This window comes from Pterocles gutturalis, unplaced genomic scaffold, assembly GCF_000699245.1.
Source record: "Pterocles gutturalis isolate BGI_N339 unplaced genomic scaffold, ASM69924v1 scaffold8854, whole genome shotgun sequence".
Classification (NCBI taxonomy): Eukaryota; Metazoa; Chordata; class Aves; order Pterocliformes; family Pteroclidae; genus Pterocles; species Pterocles gutturalis.
Genome location: NW_010130697.1, coordinates 73032 through 88784, shown reverse-complemented (window position 1 = coordinate 88784; position 15753 = coordinate 73032). Strand labels below are relative to the sequence as shown.

Sequence of the window (15753 nt, the reverse complement as noted above, 5' to 3'; positions counted from 1 at the left end):
GCAGGAAAACTAAGGTGAGAAGTAGAGCATTGATGAGCGCTGTATGAAACAGGATGATGGGGGTCCTTGTGGGTTTGGGGCTCAGTCACTCCATGTAAGAATGAATCCTGTGCTGAGGTGGAGTAAACGAGTGACCAAAGCTGAGATACTGCAGATAAAGCAGCTGAGAACGAGACCTGTATGTGGCTCAAAAGAGTCCAACTAGTTTGCTAAAGCTCTAGGGGTGAAGTGGAAGCTTTCTTCTGCCAGGAGCAGCAAAAAGGGTGTGTATTGTGAATTGCTGTGACAGAAACAGGGTGATCCCTTGCTATATGGAAGCAGACCAAGGCTGAGAAAGGCATTTTTCCTTCTGGCATCAAAGATCTACAATGGCTTGTGTTAGGTACCAAAAATATTCAGTCAGCCTTCTCCCAAATCCTGTTTCAATGGTTTTTAAAATTATTTTCCTGAAATAACCAGCAAAACATAGCTTTTGTGTTTGGCACTAGGCTAAAAATTAGTTTAGCTGAGTCTGCCTTTTGTTCAGTGATTTGCAAACTGGCTAAATGAAGGGATGAAGGTCCTCTACTCTACATCCATGAGAACATCCCTGGATACTTACCATTCCTACAGCAAACTTAAAGAAGCAGTGCTGCAGAAGAGAAGCATAGTTTCTCTAGAGCTTATTAAAGATTCAGCCTCTGGAGAACTTAAAAATGGCAGGATTCACTGCATTTGGAATTAACTGCCATCAGTATTCATGGTTTGGGCAGCAAAATAATGCTAAGCACCTAGCAATTAAGTTCAGTTCTAAGTCTAAGAATGCCAATGGAGGTACAGGCCTTCAAATTCAATGCCAGGAGAGAGTGTATTTGAAAAACTATTCCTCCTTGGATTAAAAAAATTCTTAGGTAAGTGCCCATGAATGTAATGAAGATAATTTTTAAAAACGTAATGCTTGTGTCCTGCAGAGGGAGATGAATCTTCTGAAGCAAGTGGACACAGAGGAGAGTGAGCAGAAGGATAAAGGCAAAGTCGTACGTGTTCCCTCTCTGAAAAGAAAAACATCTGACAAAAGGAATACACCGCCAAAAGTGCCAGAGATAAAGAGCACAACACCACTGCCATCTGTCCCCTTAGCCAGCCTGTCCTGGAGGGCCCCACTTGAAACTATTTTCTCCCCCGTTGAAAAGCCTCCATCAACATTCCAACAATTCATTGCTGGGGGAGCCCCAGAAGCGCTGAGCAGCAACAAAACAGAAATGAAAGCTGAGAGGAGGCCCAGTGAGATTTTCACTCCACCTACACCAAAGATGACGAGCCCAGGAGCTACCTCTTTGGAAACCCACGGTTCTTTAAGTTCTCCTTTACCTCGTACTCCCATAACCCAGCAACGCAGCAGCAGTTTGTCGGAATCGTATGCCACAAGTCTTTTATCACCTCAGGAAAAAAGTGCTGGAGGCTCCTCTTTCTCCAGCCTGCAGACAAAACTGAGCAGCAGTGGTTTGCCAGAATCGTATGCCACAGGACTTTTATCACCTCAGGAAAAAAGTGCTGGAGGCTCCTCTTTCTCCAACCCGCAGACAAAACTAAGCAGCAGTAGTTTGTCTTTGGAAAGTCGCAGTTCTTTAAGTTCTCCTTTACCCCGTACTCCCATAAGCCAGCAACGCAGCACTAGTTTGTCAGAATCATATGCCACAGGCCTTTTGTCACCTCAGGAAAGAAGTGCTGGAGGCTCCTCTTTCTCCAACCCAGAGACAAAACTAATGGCAACTCTACCCAAGCCTGGCCAAAGGTCACTAGATAAATCACCAAACTTACTGCTGTCTAACTCCTCTTGGGAGAGATTAGAGAATACATCTTCGGTAAGTCCCAGGGATTCCTGTCTCTCTCCTCACGAAACTGTGCTAGTTAAAGTAAGGAAATGTGTGTATGAAAGTCACACAGAGCACTATACAGTGGGCATTTCAGTGGATGAGGTCATGGATCTGAACAGCAAGAGACATTTTATGTGCCTTTGCAGTTGATACACTTCCAAAAAGATAGTTGACTTAAGCATCTAGGTATAACTTAAAAGCATTCTTAATGTGCTCCGCTTTATAGCCTAGATCTTGACAACTGTATTGGTTTCTGTTTTTCTTTCCCAAACTAGAGGTTACTCGTGCTGCTGAATACTCAGCAGAGCACTTAACAAGAGCCAGGAGATGCTGTTTCATAAAGAGGGCAGACTGATGGTTTACCAACACCCTCTGTGTGAGGTGTGGTGGTGCTTAGTGTCCACTGAGTTTAGAAGTCAGAGAGAGGCAGGACTTAGTGGCACCCTTGCCAAAGAGCTGACCTGGTGCAAGACTAGAACCAGCAAATCCTGTTCGCTCACCCTGGCAGGAAATGCACTGTCAACTCATGGACAGGTAAAAATTGTTCCCTTCCCCTCTTGCACTTTGAGAGGAATGTGTTTGTCAGATATCTGGATGTACCAGTTACAACACTATATGTTGGTGTAACAAATTATTGCAGGGGTGGTACAAATAACTTTAACAATTTAAGTTGTAAATTGTATTTAATAATATAAAAATGATATTAATTAGTTAATGCACCAAGACGGAACAAATTCCATGAGCAAATTGTTCTAGAGGGACATGGATTCTCTTCATTTAGGTAGTACATCAGAGATGTGACTGCAACCTAGATAGGATTTCTAGCTGTGCTGTGAATGTAAAGGCTAGCAGCAGCAGAGATCAGTTTCTCTGTGTGGAATTTATCTAAAAGACTTTCAGAAAGTATAACGTATGTTTAAGGGCCATTTTAAAGTTAAACAACAATATTCTTGTCCGTCTCAGGTGTCTGCAAGTCTCCAGCACATGGAGGGATTGTTAGAAAAGAGAGACCAGCTTCTTCCAGGAAGACAACAGGTAGAAACAAATGCCATCACTCTGGGTTAATTTATCTTTCCTTGAGTTATAGTCCAGATCTGGTCTGACTTCTTCAGGATAAACTCTTGCTGAAGAGGAGCTCAGGACTGTGGGTTTAGTTCAGTTACCACTAAAATGCATGAGGTGTCCACTGACTTTGGCTGACCAGGTCCTTAAGAGAAAGAGACAATGGAATTTTTTGTCTGTCATAGGAATCATGCAGAACAGGATGTGTCTACATTTAATGGATTTATGAAGCAGACCCAAGGCTGTATGAACATGTTAATTATGTTCCCCTAATTATAAATACAGGTTTCAATGTATCAACTGAATTGGAAAAAAAAATCATTTTTTTTTTAAAAAGGCTTTTTAAAAAAAGACCCTGTATCAGCATGTGGTGGTTTGTTGGCAGAAGAAGCCCTCCCACACTCCCAATGCTTATAATTTCTAACTGTGCTAGAAGAGAATTAAAGGTTTCTGGTTATCTTTGAAGAAGCGGTTTGTTTAATCCATGTTTGAATGAAACTAAAATCTAGATTCTTATCCTGGGAAAGAATATTACTTCAGGTCAGTAGGCTAATTATCATAACAGGGCAGGAGATTGTCTAATATTCACCACCAACCTGTAGACATCTGAGTGTTTGCTGAAGTTTTGCATGTAAACAAATTGTTTTGGATTGTTCATCCCATAGAATATTTCCTCTGAAAGTTTTACCTTAAAAAAACTTCCTTAAAAAATTGAATCTGGTATGGACTTCATCTTCTGGAATAGAAAATTTTCTTCCTAGAGACAGTGAATTTAGTCTGCTGTGATACTGAACTTCCGTATTACCAAACAAGAAACTTATCTTCCTCAGGAGTTTTTCCTTCCTTTTTTCTGAATGACCAAATTGTCAACTTGATTCACTGACATAACAAAATAAGAATATACACAAGTAATAGGATCCTTCATCCAGAAGGGTCTCATGGCACTAGGCTAACCTTTCAGTGGTACATAGTTGGGATAGGAAATAGCAGCTACCTTTGCACAGTGTTCAGTAGCATTCCGCTGGGGTTAGTTTAGGAAATGAAGAACAATTCAGCAGCCACGTTACATTGAAACCACATAGTTAACAAAACTAGACTGTGACCAGCAGGCAACGGCCAGCGTTCCAGCTGCAAAAAAAGTAGAGCTTTTAGTGGACAAAAATAAGCATAACTTCGATTATCCACCTTCGCTCAAAGATGTTGCTGATCACAACATGGTGTAGAGCTTGCTTGCACCAAGTTTTGTCATTTGTTTGTCTTGACTCACAGAAAGACCCTTCCTGAATCACCCACATCAGAAACTATAGCAGGTTCTGTTTTTCTAGGAGATAATCATGACTAAGAGTGGTTCTGTAATCATAAACTGGGCAGCTCCTGGCATCCTGTGGAAGTTGCACATGAAAGATATCACTACTCCAGTAAAATATGTAGCTAATATTTGGATTTTATTACTGTTTCTATTCGTGTAGCCAAGCTCAAGGTCTTGGAAGTCCTTCTACGTAAAACTTGATGGATTGAAGCTTGATTTCTATAATGATGAAAAAGAAGCATCTAAGGTAATTTGTGTTTTGAATCTTTCTTGTATTCTCTGTGTTTACCTATGTAAAAAAGCATTTAAAATAAAATAGTGTTACATTTGCTTTGGGTTGGGGCTGGGGTAATGTGTTCTCTCCCAAATGTCAGCTGGGTGAAAAGTCAACAATTGTTCAGCTGATACCAACTATAAGACAGAATAGTAAGCTTTCAGAAATTTTCAAACATATTCCTTAAAAGAAGTAATCTATTCAAGAACTGCCTTTAAGATGGAATGCAACAGTATTAGAAATAGAAAAATATAGTGTGGGTGTGTAGGCAGCCTGCAGGTTGGTATGGAATTGAATTCTACCGGAAAAGACACAGAAGACATTTTGTTTTAATTTCATCTTCCTTTAGAATGTATCCGCACTCCTGTCCCTCAGCATTCCTGGCGCCAAATGTGAGAGGCTGGCAAATTACAGCAGGAAAGATAATGCCTTCATGTTGCGGTAAGTCTTATGGAGAAATGCACTAATAAAAACCTACACAGCTACCTGTACGGTTGTATTTGCCTGCAGTCACCTAACACCGTGTGTTGTTAGGAGGCATAACTGAAATGTCTTGCAGTGCTTGCCCCACTCATAAGGAGAGAAGGTATAAGGCAAGACTAACTAGAATTCACCTTCTCCTATCCTTATTTACAGGCTGAGAGATGGAGCAGAGTATTTCCTCGCAGCACCTTCTCAGGCGCTGATGGAGGACTGGCTGCGATCACTACAGAATAATATAGGTACATTCTCCCTTACTTCAAAAATGAACTGTGCTTTTAGGAAGTGATGGTGAGCAAAACAGAAGGGAATGAAAAGGTATCTTTAGTCTGGGGCATTTTGAGCTGATCTTTTTGCCTCTGTTAGACAGCAGTACACAAGTCACGTGCCACCTTGTGATGTAATGATGTGGCAGGAGGATGCCCGGGGTGACTTGAAAAACAGCCCTTTGGTTGTACTGCGGCTGGCATCATGTTATTCCCAGGGAGGGGCTTGCCCAAGGGCTGTATTCATCTTTTTATTAAGGAGTTGCTTTGGATCTTGATGAACAGCTTTTCTTCTGAATCTAGATCTCTTTCTGAACACCTCACTAAGAGGTGGCTTTCTGGAAAGGAATTCAGAGCACAATTGTAACAATGATGTTCAAAGAAAAACGTTAAGGACCAAGAAATGGCAAACTCTGCCTCTAACACTACTTCAGAAGTTTTTTGTTTGCATTCTTTGACTCTGCAGGACACAGTAACAGATCACATTCCACAGCGACGGTGCAGCCTTTCTCTCCAAACACAGAGACCTCCCAAACAAGACTCTGGGACTTTCCAGACAGAGACCCTGCTGAAAGACTAACCAGCAAAAGTTCACTCCTGAGGTAGGGGCTCTGTACCACAAGGCTGAACAGACGTCAGTGCTGTTTGTGCTTAGGTAGCAGTCACCTGCAAAGGGAGATTGCCCTGGGGTCAAGAAGTCTTGCTCCCCTGTCACTAATCCAGTAAAATACACTAGTCTTCAGTATGACCCTGCCTCAACTGATTTGTGTAATTTATGATGTGCTACAGCCACTTTTTAAAAATGGGCCTCACTGTAGTCAGACATACCCTGTCTGTGGTTGATGACTTGAAATTGGAACACCCAGAGGAATTCTTGTATCATCTATTGTAGGCACCAAAGTTACTGAAATAAAGTATCTGATCTGAAGACTGGGTTACCCGGGTGCTCAACAGAGAGAGACTAGCTCCAATAGATGAGGGAATAAGAGCAGGAGTCTACAATAGGTTCCTTGGATTTTCCTCTGACCGTTCTCTCCAGCAGGGTCTGCAGGGAACCCAGCCTCCTAATTTAAGGAGCCAAACCAGTTGTCTAATGTTGCACTGTTTGAATACTTCCCTCAAAGGCTGTTTCAAGAATCCAAACAGAGGCATGGAAAACACAGCCACAGCCAAATTCAGAAATTTGGCCTGTATTGTAAATCAATTTCTGTTGCCTTTGGAGTCTGTTAAAATCTTACAGACAATCCTAGTCCCTCTGCCTGGTAGATTTTTGCTGCTGAGCCAGATGCACAAGTTCTTACATATACAGAGAGACTTAAACTCCTCTAGACTGTACTTGATTTTCTGGTGATGCATGTTGTTGATAGGAGAACACCTTCCTTCAAAATCAAACCGGAGAGAGTGTCTGCAGAATTTTCCAGAGATTTTAAGGAAGATGGGACTGCAGTGACACGAGCCTCCACCACCACCCTAAGCCTAGAACAAAGTGGTAATAAACCAAAACTGTTTCCATCTCTACTAGAAGCAGGAAGAGAAAAATGACATGAATGCCAGACCCTTCACCCATTTATATCTTAACCCAGCCCTCTGGAAATGTATTGATACATTTTAAGTTAATCACTACCCTTGGAACTTATTCTAATTGTGTATTAAATCTAGTAAAGCCATTAAATATAATTAAACAGGACTCCATCTGATATACTTCTGTGTATACAATGACTCAGTCATTTGCCGTATCACCTAAATGATGTCTACTCTAGGTTACCTAATGGAAGAACAGAGGGACCTCTAAGCCAGACAGCTCAAGTGAAGTGGCTCTGCAAGACAGAAATGGGGAGAACTGAGCAGAGCACGAGGTGCAAGCTGTGAGTGAACAGCAGCCACTTGCAAGTAGCTTTGCAAATATCAACAGATAAGATTTAAGAGGGTTGGGCAGTCTATACACCACTAGAAGCAGAAGTCTCAAAGGGAATGTTTGTTATATCATTCCTGCAGTGTTTTGTAGTCTCTACAATCTTTCATTTTTACAATGCATTAACCAACAATTCCCTGACTATTTGCCAATTCTTTCTGGATGAGGTTATCAGGAAAAAAAGTCCTGCAGTGTTACTTATTTTTAATGGAATCTGAAACTAAAATAATGCATGTACAATCAGTCTTTCAGTGCAAAAGGAGAGGAAGAGGAGGATAGTAAGGAAGAAGTCTAGACCCCAGACCACTGCTCTCAGAAAACTAGATTGATTACCAAGAGCCTGTTGGGAAGCTGGACTCAGTAGGAAATATATAATAGTCTTTTGGGGAAATACGGGGGAAGGAAAAAACATGTCCTATAGTATGTTATCTGTATGAAGTTTCAACTTGTTCTTATTACACTATTGACCTTTCTCAGTCTTCTGAATTCCTATAGCTGAACAGTGTGTCAGGTGCACAGCAATTATCAAATTTTTATCCCCACAGTGCATGCAGCAAAGTCCCAGCATGATGCAGCAGCAGCGGTGCAATAAAGACAGGTGACCACATTGGTAGGAGTTTGTTCTTTTCAGCAAGTAGTGTAATGCTTACTTTGAAAAGGTACCACTGCTTGAGCTGAACACAGAAGTGCTGGTGGGATGGTGCCTCTGGAGGTCTGTAATTCAGTGTCTTACTCAAAGACAAGTAATCATCAACACTGGATCAGATCAGGTATGATTTTGTCTAGACAGGCCTTAAAAACCCTCTGAGGGTGACAATTCCAGTCTTTCTGGGTGACCTGTTTAGTGCCGCTCTAAGGGAATTTTTTCCTAAAGTTTTGTATGATCCTTCCACGCCAGGACTTGTGCCTCTTGTCCCCTGCTATGTCACATATCATTACCAAGAAGAGCATGGACCCATCAGCTTTGTACCCACACTTCAGCTGCTGAAGGTGCTGTCATGCCTTCTCTTTTGCCACACTAAGCAGTCTTCCCTCATAGGCTGTGTACCCTCAAACCCCTGATCATCTTGGTAGCCCTCCACTGCACCAGTTTCAGTCTCCCTGCTTCCCCCTTGGACTGTGCATCCCCAAACTGTTCACTATATTATATGTATGTCCTCGTCACTCCTGAGTAAATGGGGTTACACTCCTGACAGAGCCCATTATGCAGTTTGCTTTGTTTGCACTGCTTACTCACACTGATGGTGGCATCCACTGTAACTGCCACATGTTTTCAGCAGAGCTGCTATTCAGGCAGTTGCTGCTCAGTGTGTGCTGACACAGGGGCATATTCTGCACCTGGTGCTTAGTTCTGTACTTTTCCTTGCTCAACTTCATGAGATTTCTCTTGGCCCAGTCTTCAAGTTTTTTTGAAGTCATCCTGGATTTAAGATCTACCGTTTGTTATGTCAGCCATTCCCTGATTTTTCATTATTGTCCCCAACTGTACTGAGGTTGTGCTCTGCCTCATTGTACAACTCACTGATGGAGTCGTAGAACAATATTAGTCACAGTATTACCCCAGGATACTCCATTTGTCACCATCCAATCTCTAGAAGTTAAGCCGTCAATTGTTGCCAGTGTAGAAGGCAGCTCAGCCAGTTTTCAAGACATCTAACACTCTGTTTATTCAGCACGACTTCCCCAACTTCTAAAGGAGAATGCTCTTAGAGACAAGGGACAAGCCTTACTAAAGCTGAAGTACACTACATCTACTTTTCTCCCCATGACCACATACCCAGTTGTTCCACCATGAAGGATCACATGGTCCAAGCCTGATGTCCCCTCTGTAAATCCATGGTGAATGTTCCCGATTGCTGCCTTGTCCTTCATGTGCTTGGAATGAAGTCCAGGAGGACTTGCTGAATGATCTCACCAGTGGCGGTGGTGAGACTGATTGGCCTTGTATATATTTTACCAGAGCCTTTCTTGCCTTCACATTAGACTGTATCCCATCACGAGAGGCCTCCTCCAGTCACCATAATGCTGTGAGCAAGTAATAGAGCATCAGTCTGAGAGTCATGCAGCCTGCTGGTGCAGCACTTTACTGAATATCTAGCTTCTCTAAGTAGACCTGATCTGTTTCTTCCACAGTGTTGAATCTCCCACGTCCTTCCCTAACCATGCTGCTATGCCCAGCGGCCTGGGACCAGGCTTTACTTATGAGTACTGAGATGAAAAAGAAGGAGAAAAAAAGTATGGAATACTTCATCCTTTTCCGTATTGTCCATCACTAGGTTTTCTCCTCCATTTGTCTCCCTAGTGGCCCCACAGTTACTCTGAACTTCTGTGTCATTGATATCTACATGGTTGAAGAGCAAAGAACAGCTAAACGAACTTCAGCAATTCCTGCAACATCACAAATCTGGGCTCTGGATGAGGAGCAAACCTCCCAGGACAAAAGGTCTGGCCAGCTGTCTGGTGCCTCTGTCCCACACAGGCAACAGTCTTCTGCCACTAATGCTCTTTGATTTCTCTTCATATATCAAATAAGAAACTTTATGGAAGTAATGAAGTCTGAGGCTTTGTAGACTTGTACTGTGAGGCTCCCCTCTGGGCCAGGCTGTTAGTGTCCGGGCTACCTCAGCACCGATTCTGGCAGTCAAAGCAGAGGTAAGGAATTGAAGCAAATTGGAATGAAAACTTGGGCAATAATGCAATGAAACTGCTGGATTAAGTGGATAGTATGTCGAACTGAATCTTTTCCTACAGGGGACTACACAGAACTGTCTTGATGGCCAGACGCGCACACCCACACACTTGTGTACTTGTGTGAGGAGACACTCGTGTTCCAAACTCGCCGTACCAACAGCGATGCTGCATTACTAGTTCCTTCTCAGTGGCGAAGACTGAGGACCAGCCTGTAAGGATGAGGCCCCACTCTAGCTCACTGACCCCAGTTCAAAAAGTTATAGAGCCTGATAGAATGGTAGAGAAAGAAATGAAATTTTAAAAGTCTTTGAAAAGTTTTTTACTGTGAAATAAGAACATGGCCTGCAGGGATTTTTCTGGATAAAATAATCTCATTCCTTTCCCAATGCTTTGTTGCGTTGGAAACCAGATGGCAAGTCAAAACACCAAGAGAAGGAATGATCATCTAATCACACCAGAAGCAATTCGCAGAAAAGGGTTGTCACCATTTTCAGGAACGGCACTGTAACAATCCAAGTGCCCTGAGCTGCAGGCCTGGGAAAGACTTCAGCCTTTAAATTGCTTGAGTTTGATATTGACAAATGAGCGGGATTAGGTGCTGTCAGGTCTGCACCTCACTCCCAGGGATCGTCGGTCATGCCAAACTGCATCACTGTGGTCTTAGATGGGATCAGACTAACTGCAACCTGATCCCCAGCCTCCACAGATGAAAGATAATTGCACTTAATGCTTTGTCTCGTCTTATGATATAAAGGACCCACTGAATCGGCTGTGCAGTTAGGGCAGCTTCAGCCTAACAGGTTTTTTTTGGTAGCATTCTGAATGGCACTCTGCAAAGTCACAGCTGTTGAACCTCAGCAGCAACTAAGCAGTAACCTCACTCTATCATCTGACAAAAAAAAAAAAATAATCCCGTGGCAGCCACCTGAGAAGAAGGTACTCCTGGGAAGAAGGCAAGTAAGAGAGCAGTTATTTCGTAATAAAATTAACTTTTCAGAGTTTGCCCTATTCATACAGGGAAGACCTTTCAAAAGTGATTCGCACATTAGAAATGCAAAATGCCATGGGATTAAATCAGTGAGTGTTCTGCACCTGCCAATGTATGAGTGCACTTTATGCTGTTCCACTGTAATTCTTTTACAACAATAGGAAAAAATAATAGAAATTATCATCAGATCTGGGTGGGCTGTAATTTTGGTGGTTAGAAAGCATGACTTAACTAAGAAAAACGCTCATTTGCAAAATTATTTTTGCTAAGCTATAAGTAGTCAATTTTCAAATGTAATTTCTGCAGTTATTGCAGAGGAGTTAGTGAAACGGGCAAATAAAGAGGTAAATATCTCTTCTTCCATTTGCCAGAGGGATGGGAGAGGGAGGGCTTGAGAAAAGTAGATCACAAGCTAGAAGCCTGTCATTATTATATGTAGCATTTATTGCATTATTGCAAATGTTAATTGAAGAATGAGCGGGGTTTGGGTTTCCAGGCATCCATACCCACAGGTAAGCTGGGGCTCACAAGTAATAATAGGGGCAATGCCTTAAAGCTTTTTTTTTTATTGTAGTATGGGTCTCTCAGTATTTTTCCCAATAGGAGAGGTGTAGTGGCCTGCTAATCTCACCAGCAGGATTGTCCAGTCCTCAGCTTTTACCAAGTCTGGCTTCCCAAACCAGAAACCTCATGTGCCATGTGATCCCAAACAAGGACTCCACCCACCTCTGTACAGCTCTTGTTCCCTCATCCCCGTACGTCTACATTTCAAGTCCCGTGTCCTTACCTGCACACTTAATTCCTGCCGCTATAAACCCCACTGAGGAGGCAGCTCAAGCCATTGCTTCCAGCAAGTCATAAGCTGCCGTTGCTCAATAAGACTCTAATAACTGCCAGCAATAACTGATGAAAGTGCGGCTCTTACGCTGGGATGCCTGTGAGACATTTCAACACTGTTTACCACAGAGAAGCTTTCCCAGCAGAAACCCCAAAGAGGCGGAGAGGCGATGCACACCATGCTATGCAGCAGGAGGACCTCCCTCAAGGTGCAAGAAGAGGCTACTGTGCTCAAAGGTAACATTACCAGACATATTTTGACCATGTATCTTCCAACAGTGCTGGCTGCCAGGAATTGTCTAGAAACAAGCTGAAGCAATGTCACATATTTTATGTCAGGCACTGAGATCAGTTTGGCTTTCCAGCCTTAAGCTGATTGTGCTCTGGGCTTGGATACTTAATTCTCTCCTCCCTCCTGCAAATAACACACTTATCTTCAGGAACTGGTTTATATCCCATGAATGCAGATTATATTTTCTGTTAACAATGTCATTATCATCATCAAAACTGCTGCTCCCATATGCCCATGGGTCTTGAAGGTTCTGCCTGGATTTGTCACACTGCAGCATACACTGCAGTTTATCACTGCACACAGTTACAGTTTGATGCTACTTTTAGTACCCATAGCAATTACTTAGTTGTGACTGCTTGAAGCAGAAAGCTAAAACCCTTTCCCAAGGCATCTTGCTGCCTGAACAGAATATATTGGCGTTGACATTAAGAGACCTGGTCACGTAGGCTGATACTTTTCCACAGCAGGACTACAATATGAAGCTGTGTGCCATTTCTGGGAGGGAGGACTCTTGGCTACGTCCTCTCTCCTCTACTACCAAACAGTGAATTGTTCTACGGCTTTTGGAAACACTTGTGTCCTTAAATATGGGGCATCATAGAGTTGCAATGGGTTAAATGTTTATTATACATCCCTGGAGGTTTTGGGACATGGTTTAGTGGGTTAGGTGCTGTTGGGTTGATGGTTGGACTTGATGATCCTTGAGGTCTTTTCCAACCTTAATGATTCTGTGATTCTATACACATTTCCAGCAGGGAAATCTGAGCTAGATATATGTGACTGCTCCAGTCCTGAGTTCCCACAAAAAGAGAATTCATGGCAACTGTTGTTCTGGGAGGGGGAAAGCCAGAAGACACACCTTTTGTTTTTCCAAGGAGTCTGAGCAAGCAAAATGAAGAAACTTATGGAGATGCCAGACAAGCAATTCCCCCCTCACAACTGAAAACAAAACCCCATCTATCTTATATAACTCAATGTTTATGAATTTCATGTTTTTTCCCCAGAATATCTTCCAATGCCTTAAGCTTTCCTGCTTAGGGAATGTCCAAGCACAGCAGCGAGCTCTGCTGACCACCCAGATGCTCTGATTCCTGCCCAGGATGCGTGTCTCCGAGGTTGCCACCTGCCGCAGGTCAGTCCTGGGGTGAGTTACCAGCATTTGTCACTATACAGCACAGCACTCAAACCAGTTAAAAATGCTGATAGGGACAGTTTAGAAGGATTGCTTGTAGGTTAGATGGGTTTGCTTGTTTTAGGAAGTAGCGGTTTTGACCTGCAATGCTTGTTATTCTTTCCTTCCCTTTTGCCATCACAAAACCAGTTTCTCTGTGCACCAGGGCTCCTCAAGGTCATTTTTCTCTTTAGAGGTCCTGTCTGAATGGTGTGTTAGCAGTGTGCTATGCCTGGAAATTTTTAGCAGCTGTGGACAGCCTCCATTCTCTTCAAGAGGGGAAAAACCGAGTAATTAGAGCGGTTTTAGAAATGTAGGTCCTCTACACGAACAGATGCACGAGTGTCAGTGCTCTTCCAAGCCTGGAAGAGAAGCATTTAGCACAGGACTGCTGGTGGCTTGGTGTTTTCTGCTACTGTGCCTTAGCCTGGATATGCACGAGGGTTCAGCTGAGATTCTCATCTTCGTGTACTTTAAATCCTTATGCCTAGGAGTTATAACAATATAGGAAAGTGGCTGGCATGTAATTCAAGCTGGGCTTGTGTTTTTGTCCAGAACCAAACACTCTCAGGTCTGGCGGTCCACCCCCTACCATGGGCGCATAGAGAGCAAGTTTCAGCTCTGACTCTGAATTCCCTTTTTTCACCACTCAGGATGAAGGGAAAGAACGAGACTCCTGACACACCTCAGAATAACATGCTGGTGAGACCGTTCACCTGAGACGCAGATTCAAGTCCTGCCACTCCAGACTTAGCCCCAGCTCCTGAGGCTGATGAAGGAGTGATCAGATGAACCCTCCAGCATGGGGTAGGGCCTGTTTAGCCATTTTTTTGCTGAAACACCTATCTGCTGGTGCAACCTAACATGAAGCTGGGGTGAAAAGGTGCTTTTTTTTTTTTTTTTTTTTTTTTTTATTACCCCCAAAAAGAAGCGGGGGGGAAAAAGTGTTTTTTTTTTTTTTTTTTTTTTTTTTTTTCAGACAGAACAGTGCAATGGCTGGGAGCTCTCCCCTGAGAAGTAGAAGCTAAAGCTTCAAGTCCTTAACTCCTCTGACAAGGACTTCAGCCTTGGTCCTTTTTTAGCAAGCCTGAAGCATGGTTCTTGCTCTTTGCTTGCAGTCTTCTCCTCTGCCTGGACTAATTTTCCAGTGGGGGGGAAGGAGAGTGCATAACACCAGTTTTATGTAAATATTTTATGGGTACATGCAACATCTAGAGTTCAAATTTGTGTTTTGACTGATTCAGATCAGCCACTTGCATCCAACAAGGTGATCTAATCATTACTTTTTTTTAGCTAGTCCAGCTCTTTCATCTGCTGTACCTCTGCTGAAACCTTTGACTGTCATAAAAAAAAAAAATAGCAAATGAAAGTAATGGGAAACTGGTGCATTTTCCTTTATTATTGATAATTTTTAACTGCTTTTACAAAAAAAAAAAAACACACCACACTTTATTTTTTTTATCCTAGGTGTTTTAAACTCATCGTTTAATTGATAACAGTAAAGTTCAGGGAGAAGCATTTAAATCAAATCATCAAGGGGCAAAATAAAGCAGTGCCTTGGCTGCGGCTCAGTACAGCTGCCTTCCTAGCCTGCCTTGTGCCATTCCACTGCAGAGGGTTTTACCACAGGAGGTAGATTTTGTTCCACTTTTTCCCAGGCTCTCAATACCTTTGTAAACCAGAACATCTTCTTTCTGATTTTTCCATCCAACCTCAAAACCAGTAAATGTCCTACAAAGTGCTCAGCAGGCGTCTAGCATAAGTAGTGCTAAAAGAACTGGGGAAAATGTCTTGTGTTTAAGTGCATAAAGATTTTCATGGGTCTGGCGCTCCTTTGCAATATTTTATTTTTAATTATTATTAGACAGTTAAAAGAGACAAGCAAGCAGTTTCTGTAGAGTAGCAACGGTTGTAAGAACCAACTTTTGTTTCCTTTGTGTTTGGCAGCAGACTGCAAGCTCTGTATTTGTGTGGGTTTCCAGCGAAATGTCCATCTGAGAGCAGGGATCTGGGGTGCATTTTGGGTGAGGTTTTTGCACGCATGCATTCATGGTTATGTGGTTAAACAAACTTAACTCCAGAACAGCAAGGACTGGTTTATAAGCACACCGTGTGCTTTTTCACACACCCCTTATTAAGGTGAGGTGCTTTCTCCTCACAGTGCCTGTTTTGGTTTTCATGCACTCCGCTCAAACAGCCATTCGACAGCACATGGCACGAGGCCAGGCAAGAGGAGACAAGGAATAAACACACAGCCTTTGGGGAACAAACACACAACATGTCAGTGGTCCATTCCCTTGGACACTGTGTACACCCTAAAGGAAAGGAGGACGAAGGAGCAGACCTGAGCACAGCTCACTGAGCAGCCGCATGTCACTGCAGCGATGCTCTAGAGTTCTGTGGGCTTTGGGCTGTGCAAATGGGCATGCTCTGAACCAGAGCCCAGGCATGCTTTGGGGCACAGCACGTGCCAGCCAAGACTTCCCAACAAGCTGCATGGATAACAGTTTGTCAGGTGTGGGTCCCTCCACCCTGCAGAGTCCTCCTGCAGCCTTTGCCCTCACAAACACCCTCCAGGTCCTCCTGCCACACCAGGCCAGCAACATACTCCCTCA

At 43.1% G+C, this 15753-nt stretch overlaps 1 protein-coding gene across 1 annotated transcript in view; it reads left to right on the top strand.

Annotated features, from left to right (window-relative positions):
* SPTBN5 (spectrin, beta, non-erythrocytic 5) overlaps positions 1–6789 on the top strand; it is a 93313-nt gene extending 86524 nt beyond the window's left edge. Inside the window, exons 60-68 of the mRNA XM_010080305.1 lie at positions 1–14; positions 951–1387; positions 1658–1844; positions 2820–2891; positions 4388–4474; positions 4851–4942; positions 5138–5223; positions 5714–5849; positions 6615–6789. The exon at positions 1–14 is cut by the window's left edge and continues 112 nt beyond it. Coding sequence (XP_010078607.1) covers positions 1–14; positions 951–1387; positions 1658–1844; positions 2820–2891; positions 4388–4474; positions 4851–4942; positions 5138–5223; positions 5714–5849; positions 6615–6789 — 1286 coding nt within the window. The remainder of the gene's footprint in view (positions 15–950; positions 1388–1657; positions 1845–2819; positions 2892–4387; positions 4475–4850; positions 4943–5137; positions 5224–5713; positions 5850–6614) is intronic.
* Positions 6790–15753: the final 8964 nt, after the last annotated feature.